General features: G+C 38.8%; 1 protein-coding gene across 1 annotated transcript; it reads left to right on the top strand.

Moving 5' to 3' along the window:
- Positions 1-3,111: 3,111 nt before the first annotated feature.
- GCK72_003421 (uncharacterized protein) lies at positions 3,112-16,393 on the top strand (the record flags this gene model as incomplete). Its single annotated transcript, XM_053724047.1, has 12 exons — positions 3,112-3,159; positions 3,353-3,454; positions 3,922-4,320; positions 6,055-6,285; positions 6,918-7,196; positions 7,992-8,565; positions 9,363-9,665; positions 11,032-11,712; positions 12,992-13,376; positions 13,970-14,234; positions 15,224-15,464; positions 16,275-16,393. 12 exons carry the CDS (start codon positions 3,112-3,114, stop codon positions 16,391-16,393), a joined length of 3,627 nt encoding a protein of 1,208 aa, XP_053592692.1.
- Between the last annotated feature and the right edge of the window lie 1,959 nt (positions 16,394-18,352).

The raw sequence follows: 18,352 nt of genomic DNA, 5'->3' as shown, positions 1-18,352 counted from the left end.
TTCTGATCTCAAATACAAATTCCATCTGAAATTCTGGAATTCCAGTCAGAAAATATGTCAGACGTCTTCTTAAAGATTCTAAAGATTCTGGAAATTTTGACGGTTTTCAGTGGCTCCTGAAGCTCGACGTCTTCAGAATCTTCTGAATCCGAAAGATCTCGATTTCGAGTCTTCTGAAGATTCTGAAGCAGAAGTCTTTCCAAACAGATTCTGACGCTCCCTGACTCCATCCATCTGAACGTTCTTCCAGACCTGTTCTGGAAATTTTGACGGTTTTCAATGGCTCCAGAAGCTTGACGTCTTCAGAATCTTCAGAATCTTCTGAATTTGACGAGATCTCTCCAAACAGATTCTGAAGCTCGCTGACGCCATCTGAACGTTCTCCAGACCTATTAATCTTGTTTTGGCGCAAAAAAGTTATATGATATAACTTGATATTTTCAGCCATCTCCATATAGACACCACTTTTATCTTTCCAATTTCCGTTCGACATTCTCTGCGTCTCTCTCTCTCTCTCCATTTTCAGTCAGAAAAAGAGAGAGAGAGCTAATCCGTCCGTCTCTCGGCTATATCAATTGCCTCCTCTTTTCCAAAGCTGCTTCTCATTTCAAAGAAGACGTGCGTTTAGAAGAAGAAGACACGTTGACGACATCCGAATGTAATTTGAATAGATTAGCACCTCGATATATTTTGAGAGAGATTGGCTCTGCATGGAGAGAGAGGAAAAGAGCAAGTGTTACAAATTGCTGCCCATTTCTCTCTTTTTTTTTACTCCTAGAGACACACTGACGTGCTTCTTTATATTGCTTAGTTCCGCTTTTCTCTCTCTCTTTCTCTGGAGACACAGCCACCACGTCATCTGATTCAGATGATCTGAAACAGACTTTGGCTTCTCTGGAATCGATGTGAAAAATTGGAAGATTCTGACGACTGCCACGTCATCAGAGATTCTGAATCTAAACTAGAAGATTTTGGGAATCTGAAATTCTGATTCTCCAGATGGAACTTCTGAGAAGAATCTCCTAGATGTTTCCAGTTAAATTTCCTTCCAAGATTCTAAAATCTAGATTAGAATCTCTGAGAAGGTTCCAGATCTAGATCAGAATCTCTTTTTGACATTCTGATAGCCCATATATCATCTCAAAACAGAGATTGTGAGGGAAGGATTCCCCGTCAAATTTGACTTTTGGAAGAATCTATGCCAATTCTGATCATTTTCGACGAATGTATCATCTGAAAACAGTTTTTTTTGAATTCTGAACTTCACGGCATCTAGAACAGATTTCGTGACTTCTGGATACCGATTTGGGGAGTTCAGACAACCCTTTCCGTGATTCTGAACGTATTTGATCAGATTCTACATTCTATTCTGAATATTCTAGACGCACTCTGATTAAATGTCAGATGACATGAGGAATAGATTCTAGAGTTTGTGAAGTTACATCTGAGCTCAATTTTTCGAAATTCTATGATCTAGTCGGGATTTTCTGGAATTCTGAAGACTTATCGTGATTCTCCAATTTCTGAAGTAGGCTCCGCCACTTTTCCAGACCACGTCCGTGATCTAATCGATGAATCAATTTCTAGTCTGGCGCACCTTCAGCGTTTTCTAAATACTCATAAAGTGGTCGTTTCCGCAGTTCCTATCCCGCAGCTGGCGCTCCTTGTACGCGTTTCGGGACTATGGCTGGCGTGGTTTCGACGCGTTTTTGGTCTCTTTTAGGGTTTGTGGACTCCATCTGGCGCGCCTTCGGCGAGTTTTTTTTGCGATTTCACTAAATGGCTGTTCTCACTGATCAAAGTACCATTTACTCCTCCTCCTCTTCAAAGTTTACATTTCTCGTTTCATCATGTTTTCCTTAATTATCTACACTCATCTAATCTCTGAAAACGATCTTGCCGACGGGATTCTCGTGATTCCTTAGTGTCCATCTTCAGTTAGTCGTCGTTCTTTTCGATTAACGAGTCAGAAGGTTTTCAGCCCTTTTTGAGTATAAAAATCGCTCAAAATCTACATTCTGACATGATTCAATGTCAATTTGTCTTCTGAAAACAGATTCTGAATATTCCAACTTCCTAACTAACCATGCTAGAAGTGCATTCTGAAATAGTTCAGTTGGATGATCGGGATCATCTCAGATCTCTTTTTCAGCCTATAAGCGTAGGCTAAGTTATCTCCATCTAGATAATCTCGATATCATCTTCTCATTGTTCTCAACAGAATCTCATTGATATCTGGTGTCATTATCACTTTTGTGAACACAGCTGCAGATACAATAGTCTACGTGTAGAGAAATCACCAAAAATTACGAAAATCCGTCAAACACCAACTGAGTTACACTCGTTTTCAGTTTGGCTGAGGCTAACTGACTACAAACTACAAAAGTGAGTTAGCCTCAGCGAAATTTCAAAATGCTATATTTCGATCATTTGTTGGTATTTTTCAATCGTTTCTGAACCAAAATGTTGTTGAAAATCACTTTTTCAATTGATTTTGGGCTGAATTAAGGATATTTTATGTTCAAAATTCTCATTTTCGCTCGAATTCTGAGAATTTTGAACCAGAAATGATAAAACCCCGTAAAAACAGAACAAAAAGGTTGATTTTGGGTTCGAAAGTCTTATTTACGCTCGAATTCAGTGAATTTTTAGCTAAAAATAATGAAAATTCGTCAAAACTCACAGAAAAAGTTTATGCTGAGGCTAACTGACTACAAACTACAAATTTCAAAATTTCAAATTGCTCTATTTTGGTCAGTTTTTGTTATTTTTCAATCGTTTCTGGACCAAAATATTGCGTTTTAGTTCCAAAAAGTGATGAAATGTTCAAAAATGTAAAAATTCTACTGAAAATCTGACCCCCCTCCCGACCCCTCCGAGTTTATGAACTTTTTCCTGTTTGCTTCCCCCTTTTTGTTTCATTTTTATGTGGCAATATACAATCGGCGGTGCGTTGGTTTCCTTTTTTTGTTTTCTCTCTTTCTCTATTTCTCTTCATCTCTCTCTCACCCGTTCAAAAATAAATATGAATAAGCTCTTTTTTCAAAAAACTTTAAATCTGTAGGTATATAAGCCATATAAGTCGTCTGGAAGAATCTGGAAGAAGATAAAATGAATGGATCAGCAGCGACGGCAGCAGCTGCGAATGGCTCGGGGAAGGTAAAAAAAATTGTGTAAATTAGTGATTTTTTGATAGAAAATTGAAGAAAAACAGACTAAAAAATGCTAAAAATTGGTTGAAATTGCAATTTTCTGCAGAATTGTTCAGATTTTTGACTGAGGCTAGTCAATTGTAGTTTGTAGTCTACCCAAAAATGTCTTTTTTTAAAATCATAATTCCCCATATTTGCAGCACGATAAAGAGGCACCACAAGCGACAGCTGCAATATTCCGTGTTCAGGGGAATACGGTAACAACAAGCAGTGCTAATAGTAGTACTGTTGCTCAGAAACATGTGAGTTTTAGGAGGAAAACAATGACTACAAACTACAAAATATATCAAAAAATTGAAATGAATAAAGTTTTGCGGAGGCTAACTCACTTTTGTAGTTTGTAGTCAGTTAGCCTCAGCAAATCTTTAAATTCACTTTTCCTGTTGGATTTTGATCGGATTTTGAATATTTTGGGTTCGAAAGTCTCATTTTCGCTTGAATGCTGTGAATTTTGCACTAAAAATTATAAAAATCCGTCAAAAACCCGCTGAGTTACACGCGTTTCAAGTTTTGCTGAGGCTAACTGACTACAAACTACAATTCTCAGTTAGCCTCAGCAAAAATTTCAATTCGATCGGTTTCCGACGGATTTTATTGGTTTTTGACTCAAAATTCACAGAATTCGAGCGAAAAATGAGATTTTCGATCCCAAAATCGATGGAAAAAGTGATGTTTAAATATAATTTCAAATATCTATCAACAATTTCAGCAATCGACGACACCACTGGTGAAATCAGAGGTCTCGACGAATCACATATCACGAGAAAAGAGGAAATCTCTTGGAAAAGACGATATAATGATAGAAACACTGAGTTCAGAGCAGGCGGCATCACATGAAGTCGTCCCATGCACTCATCAACTTCGAACGAATCTCGATGAGGGATTGACGACGGCAGAAGCTACGAGAAGACGTCAATATCACGGATACAATGAATTCGACGTCGGAGAGGAGGAGCCAATATATAAGAAATATCTAGAACAATTCCAGAATCCTTTGATCTTATTGTTATTGGCATCTGCATTCGTTTCGATTATTATGAAACAATATGATGATGCAATTTCGATTACCGTAGCTGTCGTTATTGTGGTTACTGTCGGATTTGTGCAGGTTCGTGGGCAATAGTAGTGAAAAATAGGAAAAAAGTGCTGTTTTTTTCATTGAAAATCCCCTTAAAATGGCTGAAATTGGGTTAATTTGAATAGAAATCTCTAATTGGGGTTATAGTCTGTTTTAGCGCAGATAGCGACGGTTTTGGAATGAAAAATGTGAAAAATTGATGTTTTTATTTCATTTTTGAACATTTCATCAAATTTTGAGACTAAAACGCAACATTTCGGTGCTAAAATTATAAAAACCCGTCAAAAAATGAGCGAAATAGAGCAATTTTAAGTTTTACTGAGGCTAACTGAAAATTGTAGTTTGTAGTTGGGCTCAGTTTGTTTGTAATTATTAGGTTGGCAAGAAAGTTTTTGACCATAACTCAAGTCATTCCTACTCGGACAGAAAACATGCCCGATAGCATACGTAGTGACTATATTGGTACACGACAGTCTGCTGTTTATTGGGTACGTTCCGGATATCCTCCTGCCAAAACTCCGGTTGTTTTATGCTAAAACAAACTTGGACCCATTTCTCGACTTGACTTCAAGTTTCGAATTCCTGTCCAGCTGTAGCACGCTGTATTACCCCGAATATATGATATTTTGTTAGAGGAAGGTTACAGCTGTAATTTGTGTAAGCAAAACGTATTTTGCAAAAGTAGGTGAGAATGTACGTCGTCGATTATGTAACATGCGGATGCGCAACATCATGGAGGCGGTGGAGTTTCTGACCGCGTGAAACTGAGGACTTGCGTAGAGCTTTAATTTTTTGCACAGTGAAAGAGCAGTAGTGTAAGATTATGGTTTTGCACTTGTCTAGAAGATTCCAGTTATATACGTTGTGTAGGGAGGGCATGACTTTCATTTGGAATCGTTCTCGTTCGACGATGTCTGCTGGCGTTCTATCAACGCCAAGTCACTTGACTTTTCTGTAATAATTACTGTCCAAGACCACCGCCCTGTTAAAACTAAGAAACGGTTCAATCAATTGAAATTTGGAGGAGAAGAGAGGAATTGAAGTCGTAGGACTACCCTTCGCTAAAAGTTAAAATCGACTAAAAGATGTCGAACACATGTCTCAATTTTTATTCTTGCCAACACGTTTCAAAAAGTTTTTAACTGTGGTAGTAAACAGTGTGAACTGTCATTGATAATTCACAAAAATACTTGGATGGATACTCTTCCTCTATAACTCACAGCATGTACAAATCCTGTTCATATAGTCTTTTAGTACGTGATACTTTGATCATTAAAAAATGGCATTTGTCAAAGTTGTGAACTAAATTACTTTTAGTGTGTCGATAGAAGATTTCACCCTTGCTAAGTTCTCCTATCGGTTGAGCAATTATAGTAACTTTAGTATAACATGTAAAGGGAAATCGAAAATATTGCTTTAAGAATTGTTGGTCAAGAATGAAAATAGGCAGGGCTCTCCCAGAAGGGAAGCGTCGGAGGGAAATGCTGTATACTATCAGAATTCCATAGAGTTTATCTAACATAGACCATGCATAATTGGTTTTGATTCTCGTCATTTGTCTGACAGCATTCAAAACAAATCATGGTCAAAAACTTTCTTGCCAACCTAATAGCCTCAGCAAAACTTTTTTTTCTGTGATTTTTGACGAATTTTCATCCATTTTGGCTCAAACTTCACAGAATTCGGGTGAAAATTAGATTTTTGAACCCAAAATATCCTAAATTCACTATTACACTCTGCCCATTTTCACCAATAATTTTGCAGGAATACCGGTCGGAGAAGACACTGGAACAGCTGACGAAACTAGTCCCTCCCACGTGTCACGTGTTGAGAGATGGAAAGGAATCAATGATGTTGGCAAGAGAATTAGTCCCTGGAGATATTGTAATGCTCAATACGGGAGACAGAATACCGTCGGATCTCCGGATTGCCGAGAGTTTCTCACTTCAGATTGATGAGAGTTCACTGACCGGAGAGACCGAACCGAAGCATAAGGTAAGTGACAGGCTACAAAGACTACAAAGACTACAAACTACAAACTGCAAAGACTACAAACTATAAATACTACAAACTATAAAGAATGCATACTACAAAGACTACAGACTACAATCTGGTCCAGGAAACCCGCGCCGTTCCCCAAGGCAATTAAAGCAATTTGAATTTTTACTGAGGCTAACTGAAAATTGTAGTTTGTAGCCAGTTAGCCTCAACAAATGTTGGATTTTGACGGATTCTCATTGTTTTTGATTCAAAATTCACAGAATTCAAGTGAAAATATGATTTTTGAACACAAAAATCAACACAAACTACAAAGACTACAAAGACTGCAAAAACTACAAACTGCAAATACTACAACGACTACAAACTACAAAAACTACAGACTACAAACTACAATCTGTTCCAAGAAACCCGTGCAGTACCGCAAGCCACCATCGGCAATTAAAGCTATTTGAAATTTTGCTGAGGCTAACTCATTTTTGTAGTTTGTAGTCAGTTAGCCTCAGCAAACAATAGAATGGGTGTAACTTTGGCAGTTTCTGACGGATTTTAGCAAATTTTTTGACAGAATTCGAGTGAAAATGTGATTTTTGAACACAAACTACAAAGACTACAAACTAGAATTCCAGGAAACCCGTGCCGTTCCCCAAGCCACCATCGGCACCGGCGCCGACGTCGAACACCTCACTTGTATTGCCTTCATGGGAACCCTGGTGTGTGCTGGCCGTGGCCGAGGAATCGTCATTTCGACGGCCGCCAACTCGCAATTCGGAGAAGTGGTGAAGATGATGATGGGCGAGGAATCGCCGAAAACGCCCCTCCAGAAGTCGATGGACGATTTGGGAAAGCAACTTTCAATCTACTCGTTTGCAGTCATTGCTGTCATTTTCTTGATTGGAATGTTTCAGGTGATTGGAGAGAGAGAGACTACAAACTACAAATTGTTGAGCTTTGAATTTGCGGAAAACGCGCCGTAGGCGCACCAGTTAGAGCCCACAAACTCTAAAAGCAAAAACGCGTGCAAGGAGCGCCAGCTGGTCTCTGAGTGATCGGAAAATATGCATTTTTTGAGTCTCTAGAACGCGCTGAAGGTGCGCCAGACTAGAAGACCTGGGAAAGTGGGCGGAGCCTAATTTTCTAAAATTTCTGTTTTTAGGCCACACCCACTTTTCCAGAATACTCGGGGAAATGGATTCCAAAAGGGGCGGAGCCTAATTTCTTCGAATTTCGAAATTTTCAGTTCTAGGCCACGCCCACTTAATTAGCCTAAGCGAAACAATTTGGTATAAAGATCACAAAAATTGGTCAAATGTTTATTGATTCAGAGCATTTTGAAATTTTACTGAGGCTAACTGAAAATTTTAGTTTGTAGTCAGTTAGCCTCAGCAAAACCTTTTTTGTGATTTTTGACGGATTGTCATCATTTTTGGTTCAAAATTCACAAAATTCGAGTGAAAATTAAAATTTTGAACCCGAAATATCCAAAATCCGATCAAAAACCAACGGAAAAAGTGTTTTTAAAGTTTTGCTGAGGCTAACTGACTACAAACTACAAACCTCAGTTAGCCTCAGCAAAAATTGAAAATCTGTGTAAATTAGTGAATTTCGACCCGATTTCAGTCCAATTTTTCAGAGTTTCGTGGTGTTAGCCCCGCCCCTTTTTAGAATCCATCAATTTTTTTTCAACAATTTAATATTTGCAGGGTCGAAACGTTGTGGATATGTTCACAATCGGTGTCTCCCTAGCAGTTGCAGCGATTCCAGAAGGACTTCCCATCGTTGTGGCAGTCACATTGGCAATCGGAGTGATGAGAATGGCGAAACGGCGAGCAGTTGTGAAGAAGATGCCTGCAGTGGAGACACTTGGATGTGTTACAGTAATCTGTTCAGATAAAACGGGTACCCTTACGAAAAACGAAATGACAGCTCAATCCATAGCGACGCCTGAGGGAAAACTCGCCGAGATCACTGGAATCGGATATTCTGCGGATGGAGGTGTCGTACAGTATCAAGGAGAACTCGTCCAACAATGGAGTCATCCCGAATTCGCACGGATTATCGAAGCTGGAATTGTGTGTAATAATGCGTCGATTGAAGCGGATAAACTCATCGGACAACCCACTGAGGGCGCAATAGTTGTACTGGCGAAGAAGGCACAGTTGGAAGGAATCAGGGCACAGTATAAACGATTGAGAGAGATGCCATTCACTTCGGATACCAAATGGATGGGGGTACAGTGTGCTGATGCTCAGGGACAGAATGTCTATTTTATTAAAGGTATTGAGAGAGAGAGAGAGGGCGGAGCTTCAGGGGGTGGAGCTTAATGAGGCGGAGCTTGAAAGGAAGGGGGAGCCTCGAAACGGTGTAGTATGGAAAAAAGGCGGAGCTTAAAAGCAACGGGATAGGATGAAAAGGGGCGGAGCTTAAGAATATTAGGAGATTAAGAAAAGGGCGGAACTTATGAATGTTAGAAAAGATGAAAAAACGGGGCGGAGCTTAAAAGCAACGAGATAGGATGAAAAGGGGCGGAGCTTAGAAAAATTAGGAACAAGAGACATGTGGGCTGAGCTTAACAGAAGGGGATAGAACGAAAAGGGGCGGAGCTTAGAAAGATTTGGGGATGAAAAAAGGGGCGGAGCCTTGGAAGATTAGGATAGATGAAAAAAGGGGCGGAGCTTAAAACAAAATAATAGGACGAAAAGGGGGGGGAGCTTAGGAAGGCTACGGACAGCACATATTCGACTAAATTTCGGAAATTTTGTGTTTAGGCTTCGCCCACTTTCCTGTTGAACCAGAAAATGGGCGGAGCCTGTTTGGAGAAAAAACTCTACATTTCTGACAAAATTAAACCAAAAAGTATGGAATATTCACCGTGAAAGTACCCAGAAAGAGGCGTGGCTTAAAAGTGGGCGGAGTCTGTTTCAACTTCCCTTGGTCACATTTACATGAGACTACAAAGACTCCAAAAACTACAAACTACAATCTTTCTTCATTTCACGAGCTTGAAAAGAGAGAAGCTTAAAAAAAATTGGGAGATGACTACAAAAACTACAAAAACTACATTTTCATTTCAGGAGCCCTGGACCGTGTGCTCGACCAATGTGGAACGTATTATTCGGCGGATAATCAGAGGAAACAATGTGATCAATATTCTCGTCAACATATCCTGGAAATAGGCAAAGAATTGGGACAAAAAGGATTGCGAGTACTCGGTCTGGCACGGGGAGAGAGTATGCAATCATTGATGTTCCTGGGAATGATTGGAATGATGGATCCACCACGACCAGGAGCTGCCGATGCGATTAGTATTGTGAAAGCGAGTGGAGTCGATGTGAAATTGATTACTGGAGACGCCATGGAAACGGCGCAGAGTATTGGTAAGGAAAAACGCTTGAAATCGCTTAAAATCTGCACAAATTGGTCCAAAATCCATCGAAAATAGTCGAAAATCGCTTTAGATCGCTGAAAATCCCTCGGATTCGAAATTGGCGTCGATCAATTAAAATCGATCAAAACTGCATCAAAATAGCTCAAAATGGCTTGAAATTTCAAAATTTGTTTGAAATCGTTCAAAATTGCGAAAGATTGATTAAAATTGTTTAAAATCTCTCGCTCCAAAATCGGACACATTTGATTCGGATCGGCTTAAGATTGGTTAACATGATTCGAGATCTTTCAAGATCGCTTAAAATCCGCACAAATTGGATCAAAATTGCTCAAAAATGGTCAAAAATCGGTTTAGATCGCTGAAAATCGGTTATATTTGCTTTAAAATAGCGTAAAATGGCTCGAAAAATCACTCAAAATTGCATAAGATAGCTTAGAATCGCTCGAATTTGCTTCAAAATCGGCTAGAATTGCTCAAAATCGATTAAAAATGGTCGAAAATCGGTTAGATTTGCTTCAAAATGGTTTTTAAAAGCTTGAAATCTCGATCTGGCGCGCCTTAGACGCGTCTTGAAATTGATCGCTCCTGTCGTTATTTAAACTCTCTCATCGTCTGAAACTGCCAAATATTACTGAAATTTGCTGAAATTGGCGAAAATCAATCAATTTTCATTAAAATAGCTCAAAACTGAAAGTGTCCATAATAACAAAACGCGTATAAGGCGCGCCAGATTCAGTTTTCCTCAATTCGAGCGCTTCAACTAGCAAACTCATTGATTCACTTCCAAACACTCCTTGTTTTAAATCTGCAGAGCTAAAAACGCGCCTAAGTCACCCCAGCCGATAGAGGGTTGTAAAAATGTGCCGTAGGCGCGCCAGTCGATTTCAGAGAGTCTGTCAAAGCTGACATAGACTGAAAAACTGAAATTTTCCTCTCGATTTCTCAATATCTTTTTCGAATCAATACCGAATGGAATCGAATTGATGAATCGCTCAGAAATTGTCTGAAAATCGTTAGAAATAGCCGGAAATAGGATCTATTTTCGTCTATTTTCAGTATTCACTCTCTTTTTTTGTTTTTTTTTTTCAATATTCGATGTATTTCATTCTGTATGTAACTGTATTATTTCTATAACACACAAAATCACACTATTTCCTTCAATTATAATGATTTATTGACTGCCATCCATCTTCACATATAGTCTCTCTTACAATGTGCATATCAGATGACCCCAAGGTTGGAACATCCGTTTACAATCGACTGAGAAAGTGCTCCTGGGAAAATGGGGGCGTGGTCTCTTGTCTTACCCAATAGGACCCAACAGACCACTCTCACTCATTCATTCACTCATTCAGTTCTCTGTCTCTTATTCCATTCTAAAAGAATGTCTTCTTCTTCGTTCTTCTTCTACCCAAAAAATCGTCGTCTCACTCCACTTGAGAAGCGTTGTCTTGACGATCACTCCCGCCAAATGGCTCGGATTATGATCTCGACGCAAGAGGAGTTTCATGCTCTTAGAAGGGGTTCTTCTGAATCCTCCTCGCCATCCATAATCCCTCCTTTTATGGTGAATCGTGCAGTGTCAAGATCTGTGTCATCTGGATCTGGATCATCTGGAACAACGACGTCGTCTAGGTCATCTACCTCTCCACATAGACCTGTGTCATCTGATGGATCTTCAACTTCATCTAGGTCAACACCGCTATCTACCTCTGGAGTTCCATTGGTGGTCAACCCTTTCTATGATCCGTCATACAGATCCAAGGTCACAACTTTGTCTACTTCGGCGTCAGAATCTCCTCGTGCAGTTAAGCTGATCGCCAATCCGTTCTACGATCCATCATACGGACGCTCCAATTCATCCATGGCCACTTCTACACCAGCAGAGTCGTCAGGATCTGGAATTCCAGTCAAGTTGATTGCCAATCCGTTCTACGATCCAGATTATGTCTCTAAATCGACTTCTTCTTCGGACCTTTCGTCTGGTCCCGAATCCATTCTACATGCCCAACTATGCCCGTCAATAAGTCTCCACAGTAATCAATCAGGATTCGCAGTTTCAACATTTCAACTTGTGTCTTGACTTATCCTCATCGGTTTCTTCTTTATGTTCTATTCCTGTGTTTACCTATCAATAATTCCTTTTAATAAACTTCTTATCGAATAACTTTTCCTAGTTTTTAGTCCAACAAACTATTTCCTACCATACCAAAACTCTTACTATTACGACTAAACACTTTATGCTAGCTGAAAAATATGAATCCACCTTAAAATCGCTTAAAATGCGCTCAAAATGGGTCAAAATCTATCAAAAATGGTCGAGATTGACTGAAATTGCTTTAGATCGCTGAAAATCGTTCGAATTTGATTCAAAGCTTGCTTGAAGTCTTAATCTGGCGCGCCGCAGACTCGTATTTTATTTCCACTAGAAATTGCTCGAAATAGACATGAACTACTCGAAATTGCTTGAAATATGCTGAAATCGTTCCGAAATTGCTCAGAATTGGCGAAAACCGCCCCAAATTTGGCCAAAATCGGTCTGAAATCGTCTATAACAACAATACGCGTATAAGGCGCGCCAGATTCCGTTTTCTAGCTCTTCAACTTTCAAACTCTTAGAGTGAGTTCCAAATACTCCTTATTTTGAATCTGCCGAGCTGAAAACGCGCCAAAGGCGCGCCAGCCAACGTAGGTTTGTAAAAATGCGCTGAAGGCGCCCCAGAGCAAATTTGAGCAATTTCAAGCGACATAGAACGCGTCTAAAGCGCGCTAGATTACAACTTCAAGCAGTTTTGAATAATTTTGAAGTGAATCCAGGCAATCTTGACCTGTGTTTGAGAGTTTTTGATAGAATTTGTGTAGATTTTGAGCGATTTTAAGCGACCTTCAACAATTGTAACCATTAGGAAGTCGATTTTGACGCACAACTTTTGACTGAAATTGATCCTCAGCGATTTCAGATGAATAGAGAGATTCTGAGGTATTTTACTGAAAATTTGATCGATTTCGGTGCGATTGGAACCCGAACTCCGATCATTTGTATCCCTTACCAATTCAAGCGACATAGAACGCGTCTAAAGCGCGCCAGATTACGACTTCAAGCAGTTTTGAACAATTTTGAAGCACGATTTTCAGCGATCTATGGCGATTTTCGACCATTTTTGATAGATTTTGATAGATTTTGATCAAATTTGAGCAATTTTAAGCGATCTTTAACAATTTTAACCATTCTTAAACCGATCCTAATCAAATGCTAAAACTTTTGGCTGAAATTTCCAGTTCTTTTCCTCTCAACTTCAACATTTCTCGTTGCAGGCGCCTCCCTGGGTATCCTCTCCTCAACGGATTCGTGTCTCTCTGGTCAACAAGTAGATCAAATGTCGGATCAAGATCTGGAACTAGTCATTCGTCAAGTCACCGTCTTCTATCGAGCCTCGCCACGTCACAAACTGAAAATCGTGAAGGCGTTACAGGCACTCGGAGAGGTCGTCGCAATGACTGGAGACGGTGTGAATGACGCTGTCGCCCTGAAGAAAGCGGATATCGGAGTGGCGATGGGAGTGTGTGGAACGGATGTGTGTAAAGAGGCGGCCGATATGATACTCTGTGATGATGACTTCTCAACAATGACTGCCGCCATTGAAGAGGGAAAAGCAATCTATCATAATATCACCAATTTCGTCAGATTCCAGTTGTCAACGTGAGTTTGCTGACGAAAATTTGAAGACTTTTGACCAAAACTCGTGAAAATTAGGCTTTTTGGAGAAAATCTGAAAAAAAAACAGCCAGAAAATGCTAAAAATTCGCTGAAAATGCAATTTTCTACAAAATTTTTCAAATTTTTACTGAGGCTAAGCGACTACAAACTACAAAAATGAGCTTAGCCTCAGTAAAAATCAGAGAGATTATGCAGAAAATTGCAATTTTAGCCAATTTTTAAGATGTTTTTCTCCAATTTTTTCCTAAAAAACCGAAAAAAAAACGCCACTTTTTAGGTTTTTGGAGAAAAAACAGTCAAAAATTGCTAAAAAATTGGCTGAAAAAGCCATTTTCTGCAGGATTTTTCCGATTTTTACTGAGGCTAACTGAGATTTGTAGTTTGTAGTTGCTTAGCCTCAATTCCGAGAAAAGTTTATACGAAAAGTGGGCGTGGTTTGAAAATGGACTGAGCAACTTCTGTAGTTTGTAGTCCGCTACTTCCAGTTCGCTCAAAATACCCAAAATATAGTCCGATGTGTAGTTTGTAGTCTCTCTTCTAAAATCGAATAAAATCATTCATTTTTCCATTTTCAGATCAGTGGCGGCTCTCTCGCTGATCGCCGCATCGACAATGTTCAAATTCGACAATCCACTGAATGCGATGCAAATTCTTTGGATAAATATCATAATGGACGGTCCACCGGCCCAATCTTTGGGTGTCGAACCAGTCGACGATGATATTATTCGACAGAGACCGAGAAATACGAAACAGCCGATGCTCACTGGGAAACTCATCATGGATATCCTTGCGTCGGCGGCGATTATTGTCGTCGGCACGTTGAGTGTCTTTTATAAGGAGGTAAGGCTGAAGAAATAGACAAAAATCCGTTGATCTGGTACAAAAATATTCAAAATCCGTCAAAAAATGAGTGATTTAGAACAATTTGAAATTTTGCTGAGGCTAACTGAGAATTGTAGTTTGTAGTCAGTTAGCCTCAACAAACAATGGAATGAGTGTAACTTTGACAAATTTTGACGGATTTTTGTAATTTTTGGTTCAATATGTGGCGAATTGAGAGAGGATACTCAGAGTTATATCTAGAAGAAATATTTCAAGCTGAAAATCTGAAATTTCGAAAATTCGATAAGCCGAATTTTTTCATTCGTCTTGAAGGTAATCTTATGCGTTTTCTATGGAAAATATCATTTTTTGTCTAAAATTTCATTTAAAAAACTAGGTTTTCGTGATTAGTTCGACTTGGAAATCGGGAAAAGCGACGAAAAATGAATGATTTAGAGCACTTTGAAATTTTGCTGAGGCTAACTGAGAATTGTAGTTTGTAGTCAGTTAGCCTCAGCAAAACTTGAAATGATCGTAATTTTGTGTGTGCCGGACGGATGTTAATGGCTTTTTGGCTGAAACCTTTAGAATTCCTTGATCTACATTTCCAATCAGAAATATTTGTAGTTTGTAGTCGTCTGAAGAGGTTTCAGATGCTCCAGGTGGCATTAGAAAGCTTCAAATGGGCTAACTTAGATTGTCTGGCGCGGCTTCGCTGTCTACCTATCCAAAATTTTTGATAGACAAATAGATCTCTGAATTCTGAAACCAAGAGTCCAAAAACCAACAAAATCCGTCAAAAACTGACTAAGTTACACCGATTCAAAGTTTTGCTGAGGCTAACTGACTACAAACTACAAAAAGGAGTTAGCCTCAGCAAAATTTCAAAGTGCTCTAAATCACCCAGTTTTTGACGGATTTTGAATATTTTTGTACCAGATAGTTGGATTTTCGCTATATTTTTTTGATTATGAGCAATTTTTAACTGATTTTCTCATTTCTTTCAGATGTCGGCTGACAACAAAGTGACACCCCGTGACACAACAATGACATTCACATGCTTCGTTCTCTTCGATATGTGGAATGCTCTCTCGTGTCGATCGTCTCGAAAGATGATATGGCAAATCGGTTTGCGACGGAATCGAATGTTCTCTCTCGCTGTCTCCGCCTCTCTGATCTGTCAACTACTCGTCATCTACTGGTCACCACTTCAACACATCTTTCAGACGGAGGCACTCTCTCTTTTTGGTAAGAACTCAGAAAATCCGGGGTTTTTCGACCAATATATTATGAAAATAGAGAGAAATTACCGATTTTCTACCCAAAAATGATAGAAAATGAGTGGAAAATGACATTTCTAGAGAATTTTTAGAGAAACCCGATTTTTTGCTGAGGCTAACTGAGAATTGTAGTTTGTAGTTGCAATATTTCATTTTTCGGAACGTTTCATTAATTTTCGAACTAAAACGCAATATTTTCAGTCAGAAATAAAGCAATTTGAACTTTTTGCTGAGGCTAATTGAGATTTGTAGTTTGTAGTCAGTTAGCCTCAGCAAAAATTGAAATGAGCGTAACTTTGGCAGTTTCTGACGAATTTTTGTGATTTTTCGCTCAATATGTGGCAAATTGAAGCAAAAGTTATATGTAGATAAAAAAATTTCATGCTGAAACTCTGAAATTTTGAGAGTTCGTCTGGAATGTAATTTTTATGCGTTTTCTTGGAAAATTACCAGTTTTTCGTCTAAAATTTCATAAAAATTGGTTTTTCGTGATTATTTCGACTTGAAAATCGTGAAAAACGACGAAAATTGACCGAACTAAAGAGGTTTCAACTTTTGCTGAGGCTAATTGAGATTTGTAGTTTGTAGTCTCAGAAAAACTGGGCATTTTTATCCGTTTTCGATGGTTTTCATAGTTAAAAATAAGAAAAATTTTACATTTTGCAACAGAAATCGCAAAAAATCGATAAATCTTAGCAATTTTTCGGTGTTTACTGAGGCTAACTGAGATTTGTAGTTTGTAAGTTTTTTTTTAAATTTTAAAATTGATTTTTTTCAGATCTCATCTTCCTGACAACAATCACGTCGTCCGTGTTCATATTCAACGAAACACGCAAATATTTCCGCCTCCGATCGAAATCACTCAATCACGATCCTCTCTCTGTTAGCGGAATTTAATTTCCTTTTTTTGCCTGTTTTCCTTTTTGATCTATGTAGATTTTTAGCCGCGAAAAATGTTGATTTAAGAAATTTAAAAATTATTTGAAAAATACGGGATATTTCACTTCAGATGACTTTATTTATTGAGTTTTAGTTTTTTTTTTGAAAAATAATTTATTTATTTATTGATTTTTCCCTTCCCCTCTATTGATCTTAGGATTTCTTGTTTCATTTATCCCTTTTCACTTTTTTTGACCTACAAAAGACACATCTCTCCCTCTCTCTCGTCCCGCGCACAACATCCTTCTCGATTCCTGTGAAATAAAATTGAATTGACTGTGAGACTAGCGTCCCCCGCCTCCCGGCGGGCTCCGCTAGAAGGGGCTTCGCCCCTTGCGCAGTGCTCAGCAAGCTTTGAATTTTTGTCCTACGACCATTTTGAAGCAAGTTATGAGCATTTTTCTAATTTATGTGACCCAAGCAAACAGAATTTCATTAGCTTTCGAATGGTAGTAAGATGAAGGTTCTACGACAATTTCGAGCCAAGTTAGAAAAAAACAAAAAAATTAGACCAGCCAGAAACTCGAACCAAAAACCCGCGCGACACACCACAACACTGCCACTGAGCCACACATTCGCCGGTGTGTAGCCACCCAGATGGCGTTTAAGTGGTGGGAAGAGGCACGCTTGCTTCGACTCGACCAGTTGTCTCCTTTCAAAAATGTTCTTCAAAGTTTGGGACCCAATAACTCGAGTCAAAATCAATATTTTTTAAATCTGTTTTTTTCTCCCTCTAGATAATTTTCTTGGCTAACACATATCAAAAATCCATATTAGCTGGACAGATGACACTCCAGAGCTAAGCGATATAAGCGAAAAACCCGTTTTCTCCACAGCTCAGTTCCCACTGGACCGTTTTGGCTGAAACTTATATATTCCATTAGATAATTCCGATTTGACCAACATATCAAAAAATCAGAACAACTTTAGTACAAAAATTTTTCAGGACAGCAAAAATAGTCCGGTGGAGGCCGACAACAGCAAGGCGTTTTTTTCTGTTTTTCTGCAGTCCACCGGCCGTACCGGGCGGGGGGTGCTTCAAATTAAAAATTTGACGTAAAAAAGTGATTTCTCGTCTAATTTTACGTCTAGTTACCAATTTATATTTAAAAATATCGGGTAGAACTCGAGATAATCGAGGTGAAGCAAAAAAACCGAAAAATGAAAAAACAGAAAATTTTCTCAAAATAAAAAGTAGCCTTCATTCAATCGATTATAACTCGTTTAGAAGTATGGAATCTCAAAAAGGGGGTTCTTAATAAAAAAATTGCCCTGAAAATTTCTATCGATTAAAAAAATAAAATCAAAATTTCATCGAGAATCGGAAAAGTTATGAATGCTTCAAAAGGGGGGACAAAATTGAGACATTTTTTTTCGTTTTTTTCGCCGAATTTTGAGCACAACTCTGCTCTTTTCGACTCCAGGAAAATGGAATTTGGCAAAAAGCAAGAAAAAGTTATTAGCGAAAAAGCTTTAAAAAAATTATTGAAAAATATAAAGTTTGAACAAAGTTACACTGGCCAAAGCAGAAAAAATTTTTTGGACACATTTTTAAGCCCCGCCCACTTTTTTTGGCCCAGCCATACCTACTACCCATTGGGAAAGAAGGTGGTGGAAGTCGTCAGGTCTGGTGTACTGTCCGCAAACACCGTCACGTTAGAATGCGGACTTTTGAAAAGGCGGTGCATAATCAGAAAATATAGAGAAAATCAGACTATCTTATACAAAAATAGTCAAAATCCGTCAAAAACTAACCAATTTAGAGCGGTTTCAAGATTTTGCTGAGGCTAACTGCATTTTGTAGTTTGTAGTCAGTTAGCCTCAGCAAAAATTTAAATGGGTGTAACTCAGTGAGTTTCAGACGGTTTTGAATGCTTTTTTGAGAGAAATGCAGGAAATCTAAAGGGCTATCAAATG

The sequence above is a fragment of the Caenorhabditis remanei genome, chromosome I, assembly GCF_010183535.1.
Source record: "Caenorhabditis remanei strain PX506 chromosome I, whole genome shotgun sequence".
NCBI lineage: Eukaryota > Metazoa > Nematoda > Chromadorea > Rhabditida > Rhabditidae > Caenorhabditis > Caenorhabditis remanei.
The sequence above is the reverse complement of the archived record's forward strand: the minus strand, read 5'-3'. Positions and strand labels throughout refer to the sequence as shown.